At 35.4% G+C, this 18881-nt stretch overlaps 1 protein-coding gene and 1 long non-coding RNA gene across 2 annotated transcripts; one reads left to right on the top strand and one right to left on the bottom strand.

Annotated features, from left to right (window-relative positions):
- Positions 1–11721: 11721 nt before the first annotated feature.
- On the bottom strand, positions 11722–13431 carry LOC107820584 (beta-D-glucosyl crocetin beta-1,6-glucosyltransferase-like). Its single transcript, XM_016646892.2, has 2 exons — positions 12644–13431; positions 11722–12563 (listed from the first exon to the last, which is right to left on the bottom strand). Exons 1-2 carry the CDS (start codon positions 13330–13332, stop codon positions 11873–11875), a joined length of 1380 nt encoding a protein of 459 aa, XP_016502378.2. The 5' UTR covers positions 13333–13431; the 3' UTR covers positions 11722–11872.
- Positions 13432–15729: 2298 nt separating this feature from the next.
- LOC107820582 (uncharacterized) lies at positions 15730–17354 on the top strand. The gene is made up of 2 exons (XR_001655953.2): positions 15730–16314; positions 16845–17354. It is a non-coding gene; the product is annotated as an uncharacterized LOC107820582 (long non-coding RNA).
- The last annotated feature ends 1527 nt before the right edge of the window (positions 17355–18881 follow it).

Here is an 18881-nt window from a genome sequence, read left to right as displayed (position 1 = left end):
CCATTGGCGACATAGTAGTACTTAGCTTAAAATGGGAAGCAAGTGGAGTACTAACTGGCTTAGTCTTGTCATCTATGCCAAAACGTTGAAGTACTCTCTTCAAATATTCCTTTTGAGATAAACAGAGTTTCTTTGAACGTCTATCTCTAATTATCTCCATGCCAAGAATTTTCTTTGCCTCACCCAAATCCTTCATCTCGAACTCCTTCTTCAGTTGAATCTTCAACTTATCAATTTCTTCCGAATTCTTGGAAGCTATCAGCATATCATCAACATATAGGAGAAGATATACAAAGGAACCATCTTTAAGCTTGTGCAAATACACACAATGATCGTATTTGCTTCTCTTGTACCCTTGCCGCAACATAAACTCGTCAAATCGCTTGTACCATTGTCTAGAAGATTGTTTCAATTCGTACAACGATTTTTCAAGTTTGCACACCATATTTTCTTTTCCAGCAACTTTGAATCCTTCTGGATGAGTCATGTAGATTTCCTCCTCCAAGTTTCCATGTAAAAATGCAGTTTTTACATCCATCTGAACTAGTTCCAAATCCAATTGTGCTACCAAAGCCAACATAATTCTAATGGAGGAATGTTTTACAACTGGAGAAAACACTTCATTGTAATCAATTCCCTCCTTTTGAGCATATCCTTTGGCCACCAATCTTGCTTTGTAGCGAACATCTACTTGGTTAGGAAATCCTTCTTTCTTTGCAAATACCCGCACCCAATTGCTTTCTTTCCCTTCGGGAGATTGGCCAAGCTCCATGTATGATTCTGATGAAGAGACTGTATTTCATCATTCATGGCAATCCTCCACTTATCTTCTTCTGAACTTTGGACAATGTCTTTATAAGTGGTAGGAACATCATCAGCTACAATTGAGGTTGCACAAGCAACCGTCTCTATGAGACGAACAGGTTTCGTTATTGTTCTTTTTGGCCTGCTGGTTGCTATTGATTCAAGTTGTTGTTGAGGTTCCTGAGTTGGAATCTCCTCTACTGGCTCTCCTTCTAGAGGGTAATCTTCATTTGTTTCCTCCTCTGCTTCTTGTGTAGGAAAAATAAATTTTCCCTCAAACTCCACCTGCTTAGAAACACCTTCATTTTGTTTGGTATCTTCTGTTACCTTATTTACCATAGCAGATTCATCAAAGGTAACATCCCTGCTGAATATTACTTTCTTTGTCATAGGACACCATAAGCGATATCCTTTGACTCCAGAAGTAATTCCCATAAAAATAGCCTTCTTTGCCCTTGGATCCAATTTTGACTCTGTCACATGATAATATGCAGTTGAGCCAAACACGTGCAAAGAGTCATAATCTACAGCAGGCTTTCCATACCATTTTTCAAATGGTGTCTTGCCATCAATAGCAGCAGATGGTAGACGATTAATGAGGTGGCATGCATATGTAATTGCCTCAGCCCAAAATTCTTTGCCCAAGCCAGCATTGGACAACATACACCGTACCTTCTCCAGTAAGGCCCGGTTCATACGTTCTGCCACTCTATTATGTTGTGATGTATGTCTAAGAGTGAAGTGTCGTACGATGCCATCATTTTCACAGACCTTATTGAAATGATCATTTTTGTATTCACCTCCATTGTCTGTGCGAATACACTTGATCCTCTTGCCTGTTTGATTCTCCACCATCGTCTTCCATTTGAGAAAAATTCCCAACACTTCATCTTTGCTCTTCATTGTATACATCCATACTCTTCGGGAAAAATCATCAACAAAGGTTACAAAATAGTGCTTCCCACCCAATGAAGGTGTTTTGGAAGGACCCCAAACATCAGAGTGTACATAATCCAAATGCCTTTAGTATTATGGATTGCTGTACCAAATTTAACCCTTGTCTGTTTCCCTTTAACACAATGCTCACAAAACTCCAAGTTGCAAGCCTTTACTCCTTTTAACAATCCTTGATCTGATAGAGTTTTCAAGGATTTTCCTCTAGCATGTCCCAAGCGCATGTGCCATAGCTTGGTTGCTTCTGCCTCTTTGTCGTCACTGGATGTCACTGTCGCTGTCCCAATAACTGTACTGTCACGATAGCGGTACATATTATTATTCTTCCGATTAGCCTTCATTACCACTAGTGCACCAGAGCATACTCTCATCACTCCATTTTCTGCAATGATTTTGAACCCTTTTGATTCTAGGGCTCCCACAGAGATGAGATTCTTCTTCAAATCCGGTACATATCGAACATCTGTTAATGTTTTGATCATTCCATCATGGTTCCTTAATCGTATTGAACCAATGTCATATGAGGTAAGAGGGCTGTTATCCGCTGTGTGGATGACTCCATATTCTCCTTCTTGAAATTCCACAAACCAGTCCCTATTGGGACACATATGATGGCTACAAGCCGAGTCATCCAACCATATGTCTGATGATTGTGATGACTCTGTTGTAACTAATGAGAAGTCTGAATCATCACAATCAGCTACATTTGAATCCATAATGGCCTTTCCATTGTTATGCTTGGCCTTATTCTTCAACTTCGGACAGTCTTTCTTCCAGTGCCCTTTTCTCGACAAAAGGCACATTCATCTTTGCTGGGTCTGGATCTTGACTTGGATCTTCCCTTCTTTGTCCTCGTTTGATTTTGAGGACGACCCCTCACAAATAGTGCTTCTCCTTCTCCGCCCTTCTGTTTTTCTCGCTTTCTTTGTTCATAGTTGTACAAAGCCGAACAAACTTCTCTAAGAGAAACTTCGTCATTTCCATGGAGTAGAGTAGTTTCAAGGTGCTCGTACTCATCAGGAAGTGACGCCAACAACATCAAGGCCAAGTCACCATCATCATAAATTGTATCCATATTTTGCAAATCTGTGACCAACTTATTGAAACTGGTGATATGTTCATTCATCGTGGTACCAGGAACATAAGTGAAGTGAAACAGTCTCTTCTTCATGTACAATTTATTTTGACTGTTTTTCTTTAAAAATTTATCCTCCAGTGCTTTCCATAATTTACTTGCAGAAGTTTCCTTTGTGTATGGATATTTCTGCTCTCTAGTATGTTCATTCATCGTGGTACCAGGAACATAAGTGAAGTGAAACAGTCTCTTCTTCATGTACAATTTATTTTGACTGTTTTTCTTTAAAAATTTATCCTCCAGTGCTTTCCATAATTTACTTGTAGAAGTTTCCTTTGTGTATGGATATTTTTGCTCTCTAGCAAGGTAGGATCGAATGGTACCGCAAGCAACACGGTTGAGAATCTTCCAATCTTCTTCTCCAATAACATCTGGTTTCTTTTCTTCAATGGCCAGATCTAGCCCTTGTTGAAAAAGGACATCTAGAACCTCGCCTTGCCACATCCCAAAATGCCCGGACCCGTCAAAAATTTCTACCGCAAATTTCGCATTTGACACAATTCTTGTCATAAGCGAAGATGCCAATGATGACGTATTGTTGACACTTGATGTAGATTCTTCTTGTTTATTGTCTCCCATATTTGACACAAATATTATTTAATAGCTGACGACACAAATCAAGATTATTTCCTTTCTGATGTAGAAGATCAGACTAAGCTGCAACCACAGAGCATACTCAGACAGAACCTTGACTCAGTTACCAAGATAAATCTTTTCTGATGTGGAAGATCAGACTATGCTGCAACCACAAAGCATACTTAGACAGCACCTTGGCTCTGATACCAATTGTTACGAAAGCCAAATGTATATAGTGTGAATAAGTCACAACTACTATACCAAAAATTATGACAGCCACCAAATAATAAATAAAACAATAAAGCAACAATAAAGGGAACACCAGAATTTACGAGGTTCGGCTAATTTTGCCTACTCCTCGGACACAACCAATATTTTATTTCACTCCAAAAATACAAGTGAAATAATACTAAAGAGAAAAATACAAATGCCTTAAACAGATGAGAAGGCAAATAAGAGGTGTATTTAAATCCTAAACATTAGGCCTTCTTTTATAGGGGGAAAATCCCCCCAAAACTCAAGAGCCCACCAATGTGGGACAAAAATTTGCCAAACTTCAACAGGATGGACCAAACATTCCCATCAAGCTTGAAGATGGAGAAAGAGAAGTTCCCAAGGAAAGAAGTGAGTTTAATGATATTGATCTCAAACTTATGGAGAAAATTACCAAAGCTAAAAGATACTTCTTTGTGGCTTGGGTCCTAATGAGTACAACCAAGTTTTAGCATGAACTAACGCAAAAGAGATTTGGGATACCTTACAAACTGCACAGGAAGGAACATCTTAAATGAAGTAATCTAGAATTGAGATGCTTTTGAGAAACTATAAACTGTTTACCATGAAAGACGCTGAATCAATCCAAGATATGATCACTAGGTTTACAGTCATTATAAATGAGTTGAGATCACTTGGAAAGACTTCTAAATCTGAGGAGTTGGTAAGAAAAGTTCTTGGAACAATTCTTGCTTCATAGGAAAGAAAATTCACTACAATTGAAGAAGCAATGGAATTGAGTACAATCACCCTGGATGAACTAGTTGGAAATTTGAGAACATATGGGATGAGAAAAATAGAGTTGAAGAAAGATGACTCCAAGAGAAACAAAGAATTGATACTCAAGGCATCCGAAGTTGATGGTTCTGATGAAGAAGAAGAAAATGATATAAGTCTACTGGCCAGAGAGGTTTTTGAAAAATTCAAATGAAACTGAAAAAGAGAGGCTCCTAGAAAATCAAATGCTCTAAAAATGACAAACTTCAATGGCTGCTATAAATGCGGGAAGATTGACCACAAAGTCAAGGATTTCCCACAGTAAAAAATTTAATGGGAAAAGGAGCATTTCAAAAAACAAAAGAAGGACCTAACGAAGGGCGGTGGTTTTGGCTCTATTTAAAATAATGCTCAGGTAGCTAAAAACAAGGCCGCGGAGGAGGCCATGAAGCAAGTATTCCTGTATTCCTGGTTGTATATGAAGACAACAATAATGCTAAGCCAGATGAAGATGAAGAGATAGATGGGTCATTATCCTTGTTCGCTATGACCAAAGGAGATAATTAATAAACCTGGCCAGAGGGAACTCCAATAAATCGTCCACCCCCGTCCACTGGACAACACTCTGGTTGGTGGAAGGATATAATGAAAATTTTTCTACAAGTTGAGGACTTGGATCTATAGATGATTATGACTTAGGACCTTTTATGCCATCTAAGATTGATAACAAAGGAAAGGAAGTTGCCAAAACGAATTCAATACTGATGACAAGATGCTGCCAGAGAAAAGTTCCAATGCTAAGTTAATTCTGTATAACGTTCTTAGTCTTAAGGAGTTTAAGGATTTCTACATGCAATACTGCTAATGAAATCTAAAAAGGGTGCTCGCAACGCATGAAGAAACTCACTCAAACATGGCCCTAATGGTCTTGATAAACGCGGATCCTGAAAAGGTTAACATTGGTGATGTCGTGTTTATGATATCCATGAGTAACTCTGAATCTGAAGCTGGAAATGAGGAGTTAAATGTCGCTGACCTTAAAGATAATCTTCATATTCTTCCTAAGCAAAGACTGACTACCATGGTTCTCTCATTAATTAATCAGATTGAAAAAGTGAGTGTTGATAAAGAAGAATTGTTCAATGACTTTTTAACTATTAAATTTGAATGCGATAATCTTGAGTTCAACACGTCTAAACTCAAAAGGGTAAAACAAGATTTGAACGATAGGATCTTATTTTAGAATTTGAAATTGAGGCACTCAAATTTGAAAATGAGAAATTAAAGGAAGCACCATATAAAGGAAAATGTGAGAATAGTGATATTCAAAAGTCCCTTGAAAAAAGAATTAAAATTGAACAAGAAAAATCTATACAATCGAGTTGATCAAAATAAAGTAATTCAAGAGGACCCGAACAAGGCAAAATATGAACTAACTAGAACCTCCAAGTGGAACAGGTCCTCAGAGGCTATAGAATAGCCGAACCAAACCCACCAGAGAAATAAAACAAGGTTAGGATACTACAAACCTTTCCCTAGGGCCAATTCTAAGTATTTGGCTTCTGCATCTAGTAAGCTATGTACACATTGCACTCTAGGGAAATTTGTTTATCGTTGTTCAATGCTCAAAATAAAAAGGTTGCACTACAAAATCAAAAGAAAAGAAAGACTTCCTTTGCTATGAATTCTATCTTACCAAGCTGGACTAAAAAATATTGATTCATCCCTTTAATCACTAGTAGAGACCCAAACTAGTCTGCATTCCTAAATCTAACCTTTGATATGTTTTGCAGGGTAAAGTAAGAGGAAGTAGCCAAGACTAGCATATTGATAGTGGCTACTCAAGACACGTGATAGGGAGGAAGAAAAGTTTCCTCTCACTAACCGTCTTTCAAGGCTGGGGTGTGGCTTTTAGGAATGGTAAAAAGGTGAAATCACAAGAATAGGTAAGCTTGGTAAGTCACTCTCTAAAGTAATAGAAAATATGTATTGTATAAATGGGTTGAACTACGATTTGTTGAGTGTTTTCCAGATGTGTGACAAAGGGAACACAGGTCCTATTTGATGCCGCTGAATGTCTTATAGCAAGTGCGAAATCTGGTGAGACAAAACTCAAGGAAAATAGGCATCAAAATGTATAAATTGAATCCATTATGTCTCTACTGATAATGAAGTTACATCTTTCAGTGTGCTTGATGACGACCCCTTATTGTGGCATAGATGGCTAGGTCATGTGAGTTTGGCTCGACTTAATAAACTGGTCTCAAAAGCCCAGTTGTAGGATTGCCAAAAATCCAATTAAAAATGATAAAGTGTGTGATGCATGTGTTAGCGGCAAGCATGTCAGGTCATGCTTTATATATAAAAAGGTTGTCAGTACCTCTAGACCCTTTGAGCTGTTCCATATGGACCTTTGAGGTCCGATGAGGATTATGAGTAAAGGTGGCAAAATATATATTATGGTGATAGTTGAAGACTACCCTAACACACTTGGACTCTGTTTCTTTCTGGTAAAGATGAAACATTTGATATTTTTTGCATATTTCTCAGAATAATCCAAAAGAAACTGGGTCTTCAGCTAGTGGATTATGCCTAAGAAATTTTAAGCAAAAGTTATTAACACTGCATGTTACCTCCTAAACATATGCATGGTTTGATCCCATCTAGAGAAACCTTCCTATGAATTACTTAAAGGAAGAAAACCTAACGTATCACATCTTAGAGCTTTTGGTTGAAAATGTTATATTCACAATAATAGCAAGGAAGCTCTAGAAAAATTTAATGCTAGAAGTGATGAAGGAGTATTCTTGCATTATTCACCACATAGTAAGGTATATAAAGTGTTTAATAACGGAACTATGTGTGTTGAAAAATATGTGCATGTCGTATTTGATGAATCTAATCCTTCTATTGAGAAAAATGTGCAGGATGATGATCAAGAGCTTGGACTTATAAGAAATGAGAATTTTATTTGGACCTGTGCAAAATAGGGTGCAATACCCGTTACTCTAGTTAAATCAGCAATTAGCATGCCTAGATCCTCAAATTCCAAACCTAAACTTCGAGCACTAAAAGCTCGATCTAAAAACACCCAAAATCCTTCCGTCTCACATGAATCTCTTTCAAGTTAGACAACCATGATGACAAAGAAGAAGGCTGTAAAAAAGAAGCCACTGATAGAGGGGGATAAGCAGTGTGCATGGGTAGAAGCCCAATGAAAGATGGAGAGATGTGAAAGGAGGATAAAACTGTAAAATGATCTAGATGCCAGTTCAAATAAGGAGGAAACACAAGCAAAATCAAACTTTCCCATATCGAAAACTAAGGTAATAGCTGAAAACCTTACTGCTAATAAATTAGAAAGTACATCTGGAAACAATAAGTAGAGAATAATATAGGGTTGTGCCTAGGGAAGGTGTGAGTAAAAAGGGAGAAACCATTGATGAATCTAGGGATATGGTTGGGGAAAGTACTAGTCAAAAGGGGGAAAATCTAGGGTTGTTGCTACTATAGAGGCTTCTGAAAAGGAAGGAGAGGTGACTGTGAATGAGGGTGATGGTGTGAGTGAGCCCATGGGTACTGATACTCAGGGGGAACCGTGTGTGGAAGATGAAGCTTCAGTTGAGGCGACTGTGAATGAGGGTGATGGTGTGAATGAATCTTTGGGTATTGATATTTAGGGAGAACCATGTGTGGAAGTTGAAACTTCAGTAGAGGGGAAACAAGGACATGATTTTGGAGCAGGTAGAGAGAGATAGTGGAGGATAGATTAGGTTCTAATACAAAGATGAGACCTCTAGAGAAGACAAGGCACTAGCTGATGGCTTTGAGTCAATAGTTGCTCCCTAACCGACAATGAAGCAGTGTGAGGGAGACGACTGGTGGTGTAGATGGGAGATAGATCAGACACCGGCTTATGACCCTGAAATTGTTCCCTCTTCTGCCAATGAAGCAACAGTGAAGAGACTGGGGAAGAGAAATCTAAGGGTCAATATAACCAAGCACGTTTTGATGATGATGAGGAGAATGATGATGATGATGATGTCCTTTAATTTGTGTATGAAAAGAAATAGGGGAAGAAAGGAAAGAAGATGGACTTGAGATTTGAGACAGGTTCCCCTCTAATGACCTCAAAAACGAGAAGATTAGTGAGGGGAGCTAGAGAACCTATTAGAGCTGAAAAGAAGGCAGCTCCAGCTTCTATGCCTACCTTCAGAAGAAGGTCATATACCAGGGGAAGCAAGAAGTAGACTGAGGTTTCATCTCTTGAAGATCTTGAAAGAAGAAGGAAAGGAAAAAAGACGTTAGGGAATCTAGTATTGTTGGAGATCCAATTGAGATACTTGATGAAGGTGGGGAGGTTAGAGTAATAAAGAAGAAGAAAGAGAAAAATGTAAAAAAGCTGGTGGTAAGAAAACTAGTTTTTTTAGAGAAAGGAGGAAAAAATGCCACAATCTTGAAGGCTTTTATGGCTAAGGTATTGAGAGGAAAGATAATCTCAGTTGTCAATAGAAATGGAACGATAGAGCTGGTTGAGAAACTGGAGAAACAAGGTGGAAGAACCTATTTCTAAAACAAGGCAGGAGATTCTGTTAAAAAAAAGTAGTGGAATTTTTCATCCCTTGCAGTGTAGTTGAAGGAGTGATAACAAGTAGAGTAGGAGACACCGACATTGTGTTTGATGAGGAGAAGATGGGTGAGATATTGAGGGTTATTGCCACTGGTTACTGTGAATATGTGAAGGGAATCTGGCCAATCAGAGAAGAAGGAATCACTCATTTGTTTGTCACCAAGAAATTCTCTAGAAAAGAGGAGAAGAAACATAGAAAATTATGGAATAGGAAAATGACTCATTTCCACAAACTATTGTTTGAATTTGTAGACAAGCTTGTGCTAAGAAGGTCAGAAAGGAGACATGAAGCCAATGCTATTGACATGACCTATATAGATCTACTGGAGAGGGAAGAAAAGATAAATTTTCATATGGTAATGATCATAGCTAGAGAGGCAAACATGTCCAATAGTAAGCACTCTACTCCCTATAGGTTCATCTTGTATGAGGTAATTGCTCACTTTGGAGCTCATGTTAGCAAGTAGAAATCTGGAAATATGTTGGATGTCTTGGAGAAGAAATTCTGAATAGTTGTGGGTATAAAGAGGAGGATGAAGAGGAACCTTTCCTGCTAGTGATTCTCCTAACACCACTAAAATTTCAGAGCTTCAACAACAAGTGCTGACTCTTCAATGGTAGGTGGAGATACAAGCTGCAGAGATTGCCAAAATGAATACTGTTAATCAAAAGCTGGAGGAGGACTTGAAAAGAGAAAAGGAACAAAATTCCAAAAATCTTGGTGCCTTTGTTCCACATCTTCAGTTCTCTGGTCCTACACTCACTCAACCAACCTAGCATTTCTAGTTTGATTAGAGTCCCAAACTGCCTTAGACCTAGTTTCTCACGCAGTTTTCATTCAGTTAAACTTGTTTTTGTGGCAATGTAAGTAATAGTTATGACTTGATTTTTATGGACCGATGATGCTTCCTTAACTAATTTATTATTTTTGCTTAGTGATTTCTATACTACATTGATGTTTATGCTTTTTGATAGCTAGCATCCTTAGATTGATTATGCTAAATGTATTTCTGTTGATTATTTGTTGTGTAACCCTAGTGGCCATAAGAGAGATATTCTCTATAATTGGCAGAATAAAAATTAATTTTGGCAGAATATTCAAATTGGCAGAATAATATGATAAAGCGGTTTCGTGTTCATTTGTTTGTCATTATAAAAAAGGAAATATTTGTTGGAAATATAGTTTTGATGATCAACAAACATGTTACCTGGTGAGTCTCAGAATTCCTGTACAGCCAAAGTCCTATTTAAAATGGAATTTACTTACACACCCAGCAAGGCTGTATTTATACTATGCTGACCTAGTAGCCACGTGATAATGTCAGAAAATTTTTGCAGATATTTATTGGTAGCGTTTCGGCCAAGATTTAAGGAAATACTTATTGAAGTAAACTTTACTTTTTTTTTGAAGATCAAAGGAATTTTTTTTTTACTTTCTTTATTTGCTAGGTGAATTTTGTGAAAAAAATTACAAAGTTGAGTCGTAATTTTTACTCCCTTGAACAAGGAGGTTTTTCATGTAAACTATTGTCTTCTTTATTTTTTGTATTTATTAGTTACATGAATTGTAAGAACCACTTTAAGAATCAAGTTTTAAGAAAAACGTAAAAATCTGGTAAATGTTTTTAATAGGTCAATACACTATTCACCTACCTCTAGTGCACAAGGGGTGCATAATTCTAACAGGTATGCATCTGTGACTCATTCCTAACAGACAAGAAAAGTGTAGGAATACTTTTTCCATCTATTGTAATCAAAGACGAAAATAGAGTTCACATAGGAGTTCAACATCTATTTTATATATAAAAAATGCTGACCTTATATATATAAAAAGAAATTCGGATAAATCCCTTTTGTCCTCTGGCTCCGCCCTTGATTGTGATGTCATGGCCCCTTAGCATACCCTCCATAGAATTCTTTCTTATTCCAGGCTCCCCCCTTTTTCCCCACCTTACGAGTGCTAAAAGACTTGCATGACATATTTAACATGTTTCGATCTAGTTAATACTTTGATACCGTCTCCAAATTTTTTTCGGGATATAAAAATGAAAAAACTATGTGTTGTCGAAGTGATGATTGTAATTGTGATACTAATCATATCTTTAGAGTTGGCCTAATTTTGAGCTGAAGCAAAAGACCAGCAGATTTTTACTTCGTCTCTTTGATTCGCAAAATAATAACCTTGTCCTGTCTATTGCTAAGTTAAGTATTAGAACCGGTGGTTGACACTAATCCGATTGCAAAGCGTACGAAATAAAAGTAATTCAGATTTATAGCATGTTTGGCCAACCTTTTTTCGGGCCAAAAATATTTTTGGGGTGGCTAAACTTTTAGAATGAAAAAAATATTTTTGAGGAAAAACAAAAGTAATTTTTGAAAAGCAAAAAAAAATAGCTTCTCTCCAAAAATATTTTTGAAAAAAAATATATTTAAAAATAATTTTCAAAAGCTTGATCAAAACACTAATTATTACTCAAAAGTATTTTTTAAATTAATTAGTCAAACACAAACTGCTCCTCACCAAAAATACTAAAAAGTACTTCCGAAAAAAATATTTCTCAAACATAATCTGATTTTTTTTAAAAGCTTGGCCAAACAGGTAATTAGCCAAAACAAATAAATATACACAAAATAAAATTGAATGCTACATCAATTTCATATTATGAAAATTGATAATATTGTACACTGATCTATGTAGTACCTGTAATTTATTTTGTTGCGAAGTACATTACCAAAAGGAAAAAAAATAAAAGGAAAAAGAAAATTGAAGGAAAAAGACTAATTTAGTAAAGCAGTTCAGTAGAATCCTGTCTTCTTGTGACCCTACAAAGTTTTAGCAACTCTTCAACAACTTCATTTATTTCTTTGGCTCCATTACTCTCCAAAAATTCACTATACTCTCTTGCTCTTTTTCTCAATCTCTGCCCTATTTTCTCTGCCACCACTTTCCTTATGACCTTTGCCACCTCTTGTCTATCAAGATTTCCATATTTGTCCCTAACAGCCTCTTCACCTACCCCTGCATCTACTACCAACTTAGCATTAAGTGGCTGATCAAGATGCATTGGCATAGCTATAATTGGAATTCCAAGTTGAAGCCCTTCCATTACTGAACTCCATCCACAATGGCTCACAAATCCGCCTATACTTGAATGTTGCAAAATTCTTAGCTGTGGAGCCCATCCTTGTACTATTTTTCCTCTGTTCCCAATTCTATCAAGAAAACCTTTTGGAAGCGCTTCTTCTAGGCTGATATTTGTTCCCACTGGAAATCTCACAACCCACAAGAAATTCACATTGCTGAGCTCTAGCCCATAAGCCAGTTCTTCCATTTCCTCCTTGGACAGGAAATACTCACTCCCAAATGAAGCCAAAACTGTGGAACATCTTTGTTTACTGTTTAGCCACTTCATTACCTCTGAATGTTCATGCTCTGTTTCTGGTTCTCTAACAAGCGGTCCAACAGGAACATACCTGAATGTAGGAAAAATAAATTCATTTTAGATGCTTTTTTTTTTATTTGATTTGTCAAAGTTTGAGTAGACGCGACATACCTTTTCTCGCATAAAGTAGAGAGAAAATCCATGTATTTTCCTTCTAGCTCTCTGATAGTCTTGATCAAGATGATTTCAGATGATCCATCTATGCATCCATTGACTCTTCGCTGTGTATCTGTATATCCATCATCTTCAGTTGGTTCAAACATATCTCTATTCCTGTCGTACTCATGATCTCTAAGGTAAATAGCTGAAAAAGGGTATTCAGAAACAGGCTTCTTTCTACCAATATGAAAAAGATAACAACTTGCTGCTGCACCAGGAGTAAGAAATAGAACAGATGGTATATTCTGTGAAGCAGCCATAGTTGGAACCCATGGCTGAAGAAAATCATACATAACCAAATCTGGCTTCAAAGTACTAAGTATATGAAAAAAGCTTGGTTTGGCCATATCTAAAGCATTTTTTAGAGTGGACATGAGATGGGGTGGTAGGCCATTTGTGGTGTGGTAGTGAGGAGGAAGTTCAGGTAAATTTGGAAGGTGAAGTTCAACTATCTTTATTGAAATTGAATCTTTTTCTGAAATTGTTTGTTTGAAAGAATTGATATTGACTGGTGTGGAACATATGTATATGTAGAAATTTCTCTTGGACAGTGCTTTGGCTAGTTCTATGAAGGGACATATGTGACCATGTGCTAGCCATGGCAACATTGCTATTCTAATGCTTCTCTGTCGTGTATCCATAGAAAAGTTTGAAACTACAAAAAGGGGGAAATTAAACACAATGAAAATGATGGGAGTATAGAAATCATTTTTAGGACATGTATTTATTATAGGATATATGTGTTTTTTAAGCTTTATCTTCTTGTTGCAGCTATACGGATAGAATGAGCAAGAAAACATGTAACGTGGCAGCAGAAGGAAAATCATGAATACGTGGCAGTAGAGAGGCGTGTACACATAAGCATGATACTAAGAAAGAGAAGAAAACGATCCATAAAGTCAAAATGCAATATGCAGCGTAGTCTGTTTTTGTAAGAAGTTGTGACGAAAAGTAAATTGAATACCAAGAGGCCATTTGGAAAGTCACCTTGAATTTGCGTGTAATTGACGTAATTATACAATTTAATTTATTTATCTCGTCAAGTAATTATTTGATTAACATAAAATTAAATATAATTGGAAAGGCATAATTACATTTTCTAATTTACAAACAAAAGTGAGAATTAGTGATAATTGTATCGTATAATTACAAGGTTATTTTTTAATTTTTTTATATATATTTTTAATCTATTTTTTATAACTTTTTATTTTCATTAGTTTAATTATTTTTATTTTATTTCTACTTTTTAATTTCTTTTTTGATTTTAAAATATATTTTTCTTTGTACCAGTACTTTTATTTATTTGCCTTTATTTCTTGTGATTGCATATAATTGCTCGCATATTTTATTTTTTATTTATTTTATTTTCTTTATTATCGTAACTGCGTTATTATTCTAGTTTTTAAAACTACATCTCCTGATATTAGAAATAATGAGTGATTAACAAACTTGATATATAATGAGTGATGTCATTAAAGTATAATTTCGTTGTTGAATGAGGTTATAAACCTATTATGTTTCCTAATCTTAAGTTGTATTGGAATGTATTTTTATTATGTTGAAATTTAACATATGTTAAACTATTTTTTTTTTTTGGATATTGAAATTGTGTTATATTTATGGTTCAAATTTACTTGTTTTAATAATATTGACTTGTTATTTCACATTGCATATTGTTTATTTTTAGTTAGAATTGATAGCTTAGTTTTGTCAAACATTTGAATAATTATATGACATTATTAATAATTTATTTTATCAGCATTTCATGATGTTCTTACAAAACGTATGTTTTTAGCTTTTATAATTAATTAAGCTAAATATTATTAATGTGAAAATATATAAAAATTATTTTTATAATATTAGCTATAAATATATGATTACTAATTAATGTATGTTCAAGAAAAAATATGCATCTTGAATACCAAAGCCAATATCATTTATACTTGTAAAAAAATTATTTATAGGCATATATTTATTATATTAACTTTTAAAGTTTCGATAATTAATTCATTTAAAATTTAATGTAAATGTGTAATTATACTTGCACAACCAAACAATACGCTTGTAATTACATTATGACAAATAAACAAGTCATCGTAATTATTAGGCTGTGTAATTACTATCCTATTAATTACATCATTTCAATTACCGGGGACTTTCCAAACAGACCCCAAGTGTTTTCTGTGCAATAAAATTGAGGTGGAATTTTCGGAATCTGTATGCAGGCTTTGTCCATTCCCTAAAAGAAGTTACATCTATGAGTGGAAAAAGATTGCCATTATGATAGAGTGGAATGATGATATGATTATATTTTTGATATGAATAGAGTGGAATAATGCTTGGAAGTAGTTGATTTGTATGAAATATTTTGTAACATAATAGGATGAAAATTTGATTCTATAGAATATTTTTTAATGATATATAATAAGATAATATTGATTTTATCTTAACGAGTGAAGCATATAAACATAACTGCACCAAGAGCTTCGGTATATTATTGGATTTTTTAAAGAGTTTTGAATTTTTTTTTTCAAATTATATATAGGGGAGGAGAATAGGAAATAGGGAATGAGATTACAAGATGTAAATCGAATCCTCCCAACAAGGTGAGCGTTCAAATAGCTAACTAATTGCATTATTAAAATTATCTTATTATTGGTTTTAATTTTAAAGCCTGTTTGGCCAAACTTCTACGAGGCTAAAAGTATTTATTTTTTTTTTGTGAAAAATAACTTTTTGAAAATTTGATGCGTTTGACCAAGATGAAAAAGTATTTAATTTTTTATTTTTTTAATAGCAGATCCACTAAGTAGTGTGCTTAAGGCTAGTTTATATATATATATAAAATTAAAAATATAGTCTTTACAAGAATGACAATGATAATGGACGATACAAAATAACACAAGACCCATAACCAAAATAGAAATTGTGCCTTCTATTTTGACATTACAAAATGAAGGAGGAAAAGCCCAAAATCATACACTATATTTAGCCTTAGACTTAAAATAATACATATTCTTTAACATGGTACACTAATAGTCACTTTTCTTTAATAAAGTGGTGCACTTTTAATCACAACCTTAAACACCGTTTGTTTTTTAACAGGACTTTCCTCACGTGCCTGTCACATGATTTCCATTTCAAAGAAAACAGATTTCTCTGCAAAAGATCAACGTTCTCTTCCTTCTCTTTCCCATTTCTTCCCCCAATTTTCATAACCCTAGTTTATAAATTCACGAGACCAGGTGGGTAATCAGGTGAGTCAGATTGGTTTTGTTGGAGAAAGACAAGAAAACGCAATGAAGATTCAAGGGTGTACACATTTCTATTTTTTGTATTAGAAATCGACATATTTAACTATCACTATCACAAGAATGAAACTTTTCAGTTAGAAACTTTGTTTGCCACTTCCACATCCTCTTGAAAGGCACATCATTAACTATTTTTTCTCCTATAGCATGTCGAATCTTTAACTTTGTTCTGATTCTATTTCCTATTGCTAGCTTGATCTCCTTTTAGATTTTGAAATTTCAGTATATTATTATTCATTTAGTAGCAGCTAATTTGCTTGATTACTAGCGGAAGGAATAGACACTCATTGATTGACTATGAAATAAACTAAGGTAAATAATAATTCATCCAGATTATACTACTCTCTTGGATATGTTTCTGCAATGTGGTAGAAGTTTTATGAATTTGAGATCTTATAAAAAAAAAAAAGATTTATGAATTTGAGTTTTTATAGGAATATGAAGTGCATAAATACCTCTAGTTCTTTACTTGTTCAAAAGGTATGTTTGGTACTTAGTATGTGTTTTACCTCTTGTTGGAATCAAGATCATGCTACTTGTGGAAACACATAGTCATGAGAAAGTAGAGACAGTGTCTTAGTGCTTTTCTTAAGCGACTGCAATTGCCAATTTAAACTACTCTGTTGTTAATAGTTAACAAGTTCCTGTTGGTAATATCCTTTTCTCCACCATCTTTTCAAATAAGAATATAGTTTTCATTGGATAACCATAGTGTGAATAAGCTCCAATTATTGTATTAAATGTCACAACATCTGGTGTAGATGTTAGACGAAAACCTTCTAAACATCCTCTAAGTTGCCACATTATGCATATGCTTCTATTAACGAGCTTTCCACATGCAGGTTTGTCCCAAACCTCCCCTTAACTACCCAAGAATGCACCTGCCTGCAGATTGCAAGAAATGGTAGTAACGAGCAGGCCTTCAGAGTAACTGAAAATGTATATTCATCTCAAGCCATATCATTTTTTAGCATCTTATGGAAGATTTCTAACCCAGCAACAACCTCATCATTGGGAACAAGGTCGGCTATCAGTGCATTCCATGATGCACAAGATGTTATACGCAACCATAATCATGACATTCTATAGAGGCTGAGTATGAAAGGGCCCCAGAAACGGTGAATTCATTAGGTTCAGTATTGTTCTTTCTCATCAAACAGAATTGTGTCAATGCCTTATTGAAGGCCTTTTGATGGTAAAGTCCAGATACAAAAGCAGTCCAAGATATAACGTTCCTACTGACAAGCCCTCGGGACAAATTCTCGGCCTCCTCAATCATTTTTGCTATTCAAAAATGTACCTTTTACTTTTCTATGTAATGAATGATTTAGATGAATGAGAATTTTGATGAAGCTTTTGGCATAAAATTTCTATTTCATTGCAACTGGTCATACTTCGTTAAACATCGACAATAAAAACTAATACTTTGACAAAATGATTCGCTTGGCTTAGACAACAGATTTGGTCTTCCATATCCGTTCTGATATTGGACTGTTAAATATTAGATTTCTCTCACTCAATTTTGAGTATCAACTTATACTTTATGGAAAGCTTGTGAAGCATTTCCTTGTTATATACTGAACGAAAGATGAATATTATTGTGGCTTAAAAAATGTGGGTGCATTGTACTAACTATAATTAAAAAAAAAAAATCCAGCAGCATCTTATAGCATTTAGCAGTAGTTTAAATCACTAAAAACCAATAAAACAACAACTAATATGTAACGACCCGACCGGTCGTTTTGAGCTCCGGCGCGTCATTCAGCAGTTTGAGGTCATGAGCGGCTTCATCTCAGGTATATTGACTTGTGTGTATGGTCAGAATTAAAATTCAGGAAGTTTGGAGTCAAATCTAAATGGAAATTCTCATTTTGAAAGCTTAAAATTGAAGAAATAAACTAGGATTGGAATTTTGAGTAAACGACCTCGGAATTGGGATCCGAAGGTTCCAGCAGGTTCGTATGATGATTTCGGACTTGGGCGTATGCCCGGATCGGGTTTTGGATAACCCGGGAGCGTTTTGGCGCCTATTGTGGAAGATAGCATTTTAGAAGAAATTGCATCAGTTTGGTTTAAAATGCATTTCAGTGTTATTGATGTCCGTTTGGGATTCCGAGACTGGGAGTAGCTCCGTATGGTGATTCTGGATTTGGGAGCGCGATCGGAAGTGAATTCGGAGGTCCGTAGGTCATTTTGGAGCCGTTCGGCTAAAGATGAAAAATTGAAGGTTTTTGAGAAAATTTGGCCGGAAGTGGAAATTTTGATATCGGATTCGAAATGCGAATTTTATGGTTTGGATAGCTTCGTTAGGTTATTTGGGACTTAGGAGTGTGTCCGGAATATCTTTGTGTTGAAATATATGAATTATGGGAAAAATTTGAAAAATTTTGATATTTAATATTGTTAAAGTTGACTTTGGTCAACATTTTTGGTAAACGGACCCGGACCCGTGATTTTTCGGTCTCGAAAGGTCCATAGAAAAATATGGGAGTTGAACGTGTTTCCGAAATCGAATTCCGAGGTCCCAGGCCCGAGATATGAATTTTTTCGTGAAATTGTTTTCTGAAAATGTTTAAGAAAAATGAAAATGAAATTTGATCAGAAAGTAATGGTATCGGGCTCGTATTTTGGTTCCGATGCCCGGTACAGGTCATATATGTTGGTTAAGCGCTTCCTGTAAAGTTTGGTTACAAACGGACGCTGTTTGACGGGTTTCGGCCTTAAATTGGAAAATTTGAAAGTTTATGAAATTTGAAAGAATTTTTGGATTTAAGGCTCAAATCATTGATTTTGATGTTATTTTGGCGATTTGATCGCTCGAGCAAGTTCGTGAGATGTTTTAGAGTCAGTGTTCATATTTGGTTTGGAGCCCCGAGGGA

The sequence above is a fragment of the Nicotiana tabacum genome, chromosome 11 (assembly GCF_000715075.1).
Source record: "Nicotiana tabacum cultivar K326 chromosome 11, ASM71507v2, whole genome shotgun sequence".
NCBI classification, from domain to species: domain Eukaryota; kingdom Viridiplantae; phylum Streptophyta; class Magnoliopsida; order Solanales; family Solanaceae; genus Nicotiana; species Nicotiana tabacum.
This window is presented reverse-complemented; position numbering and strand designations above follow the sequence as displayed.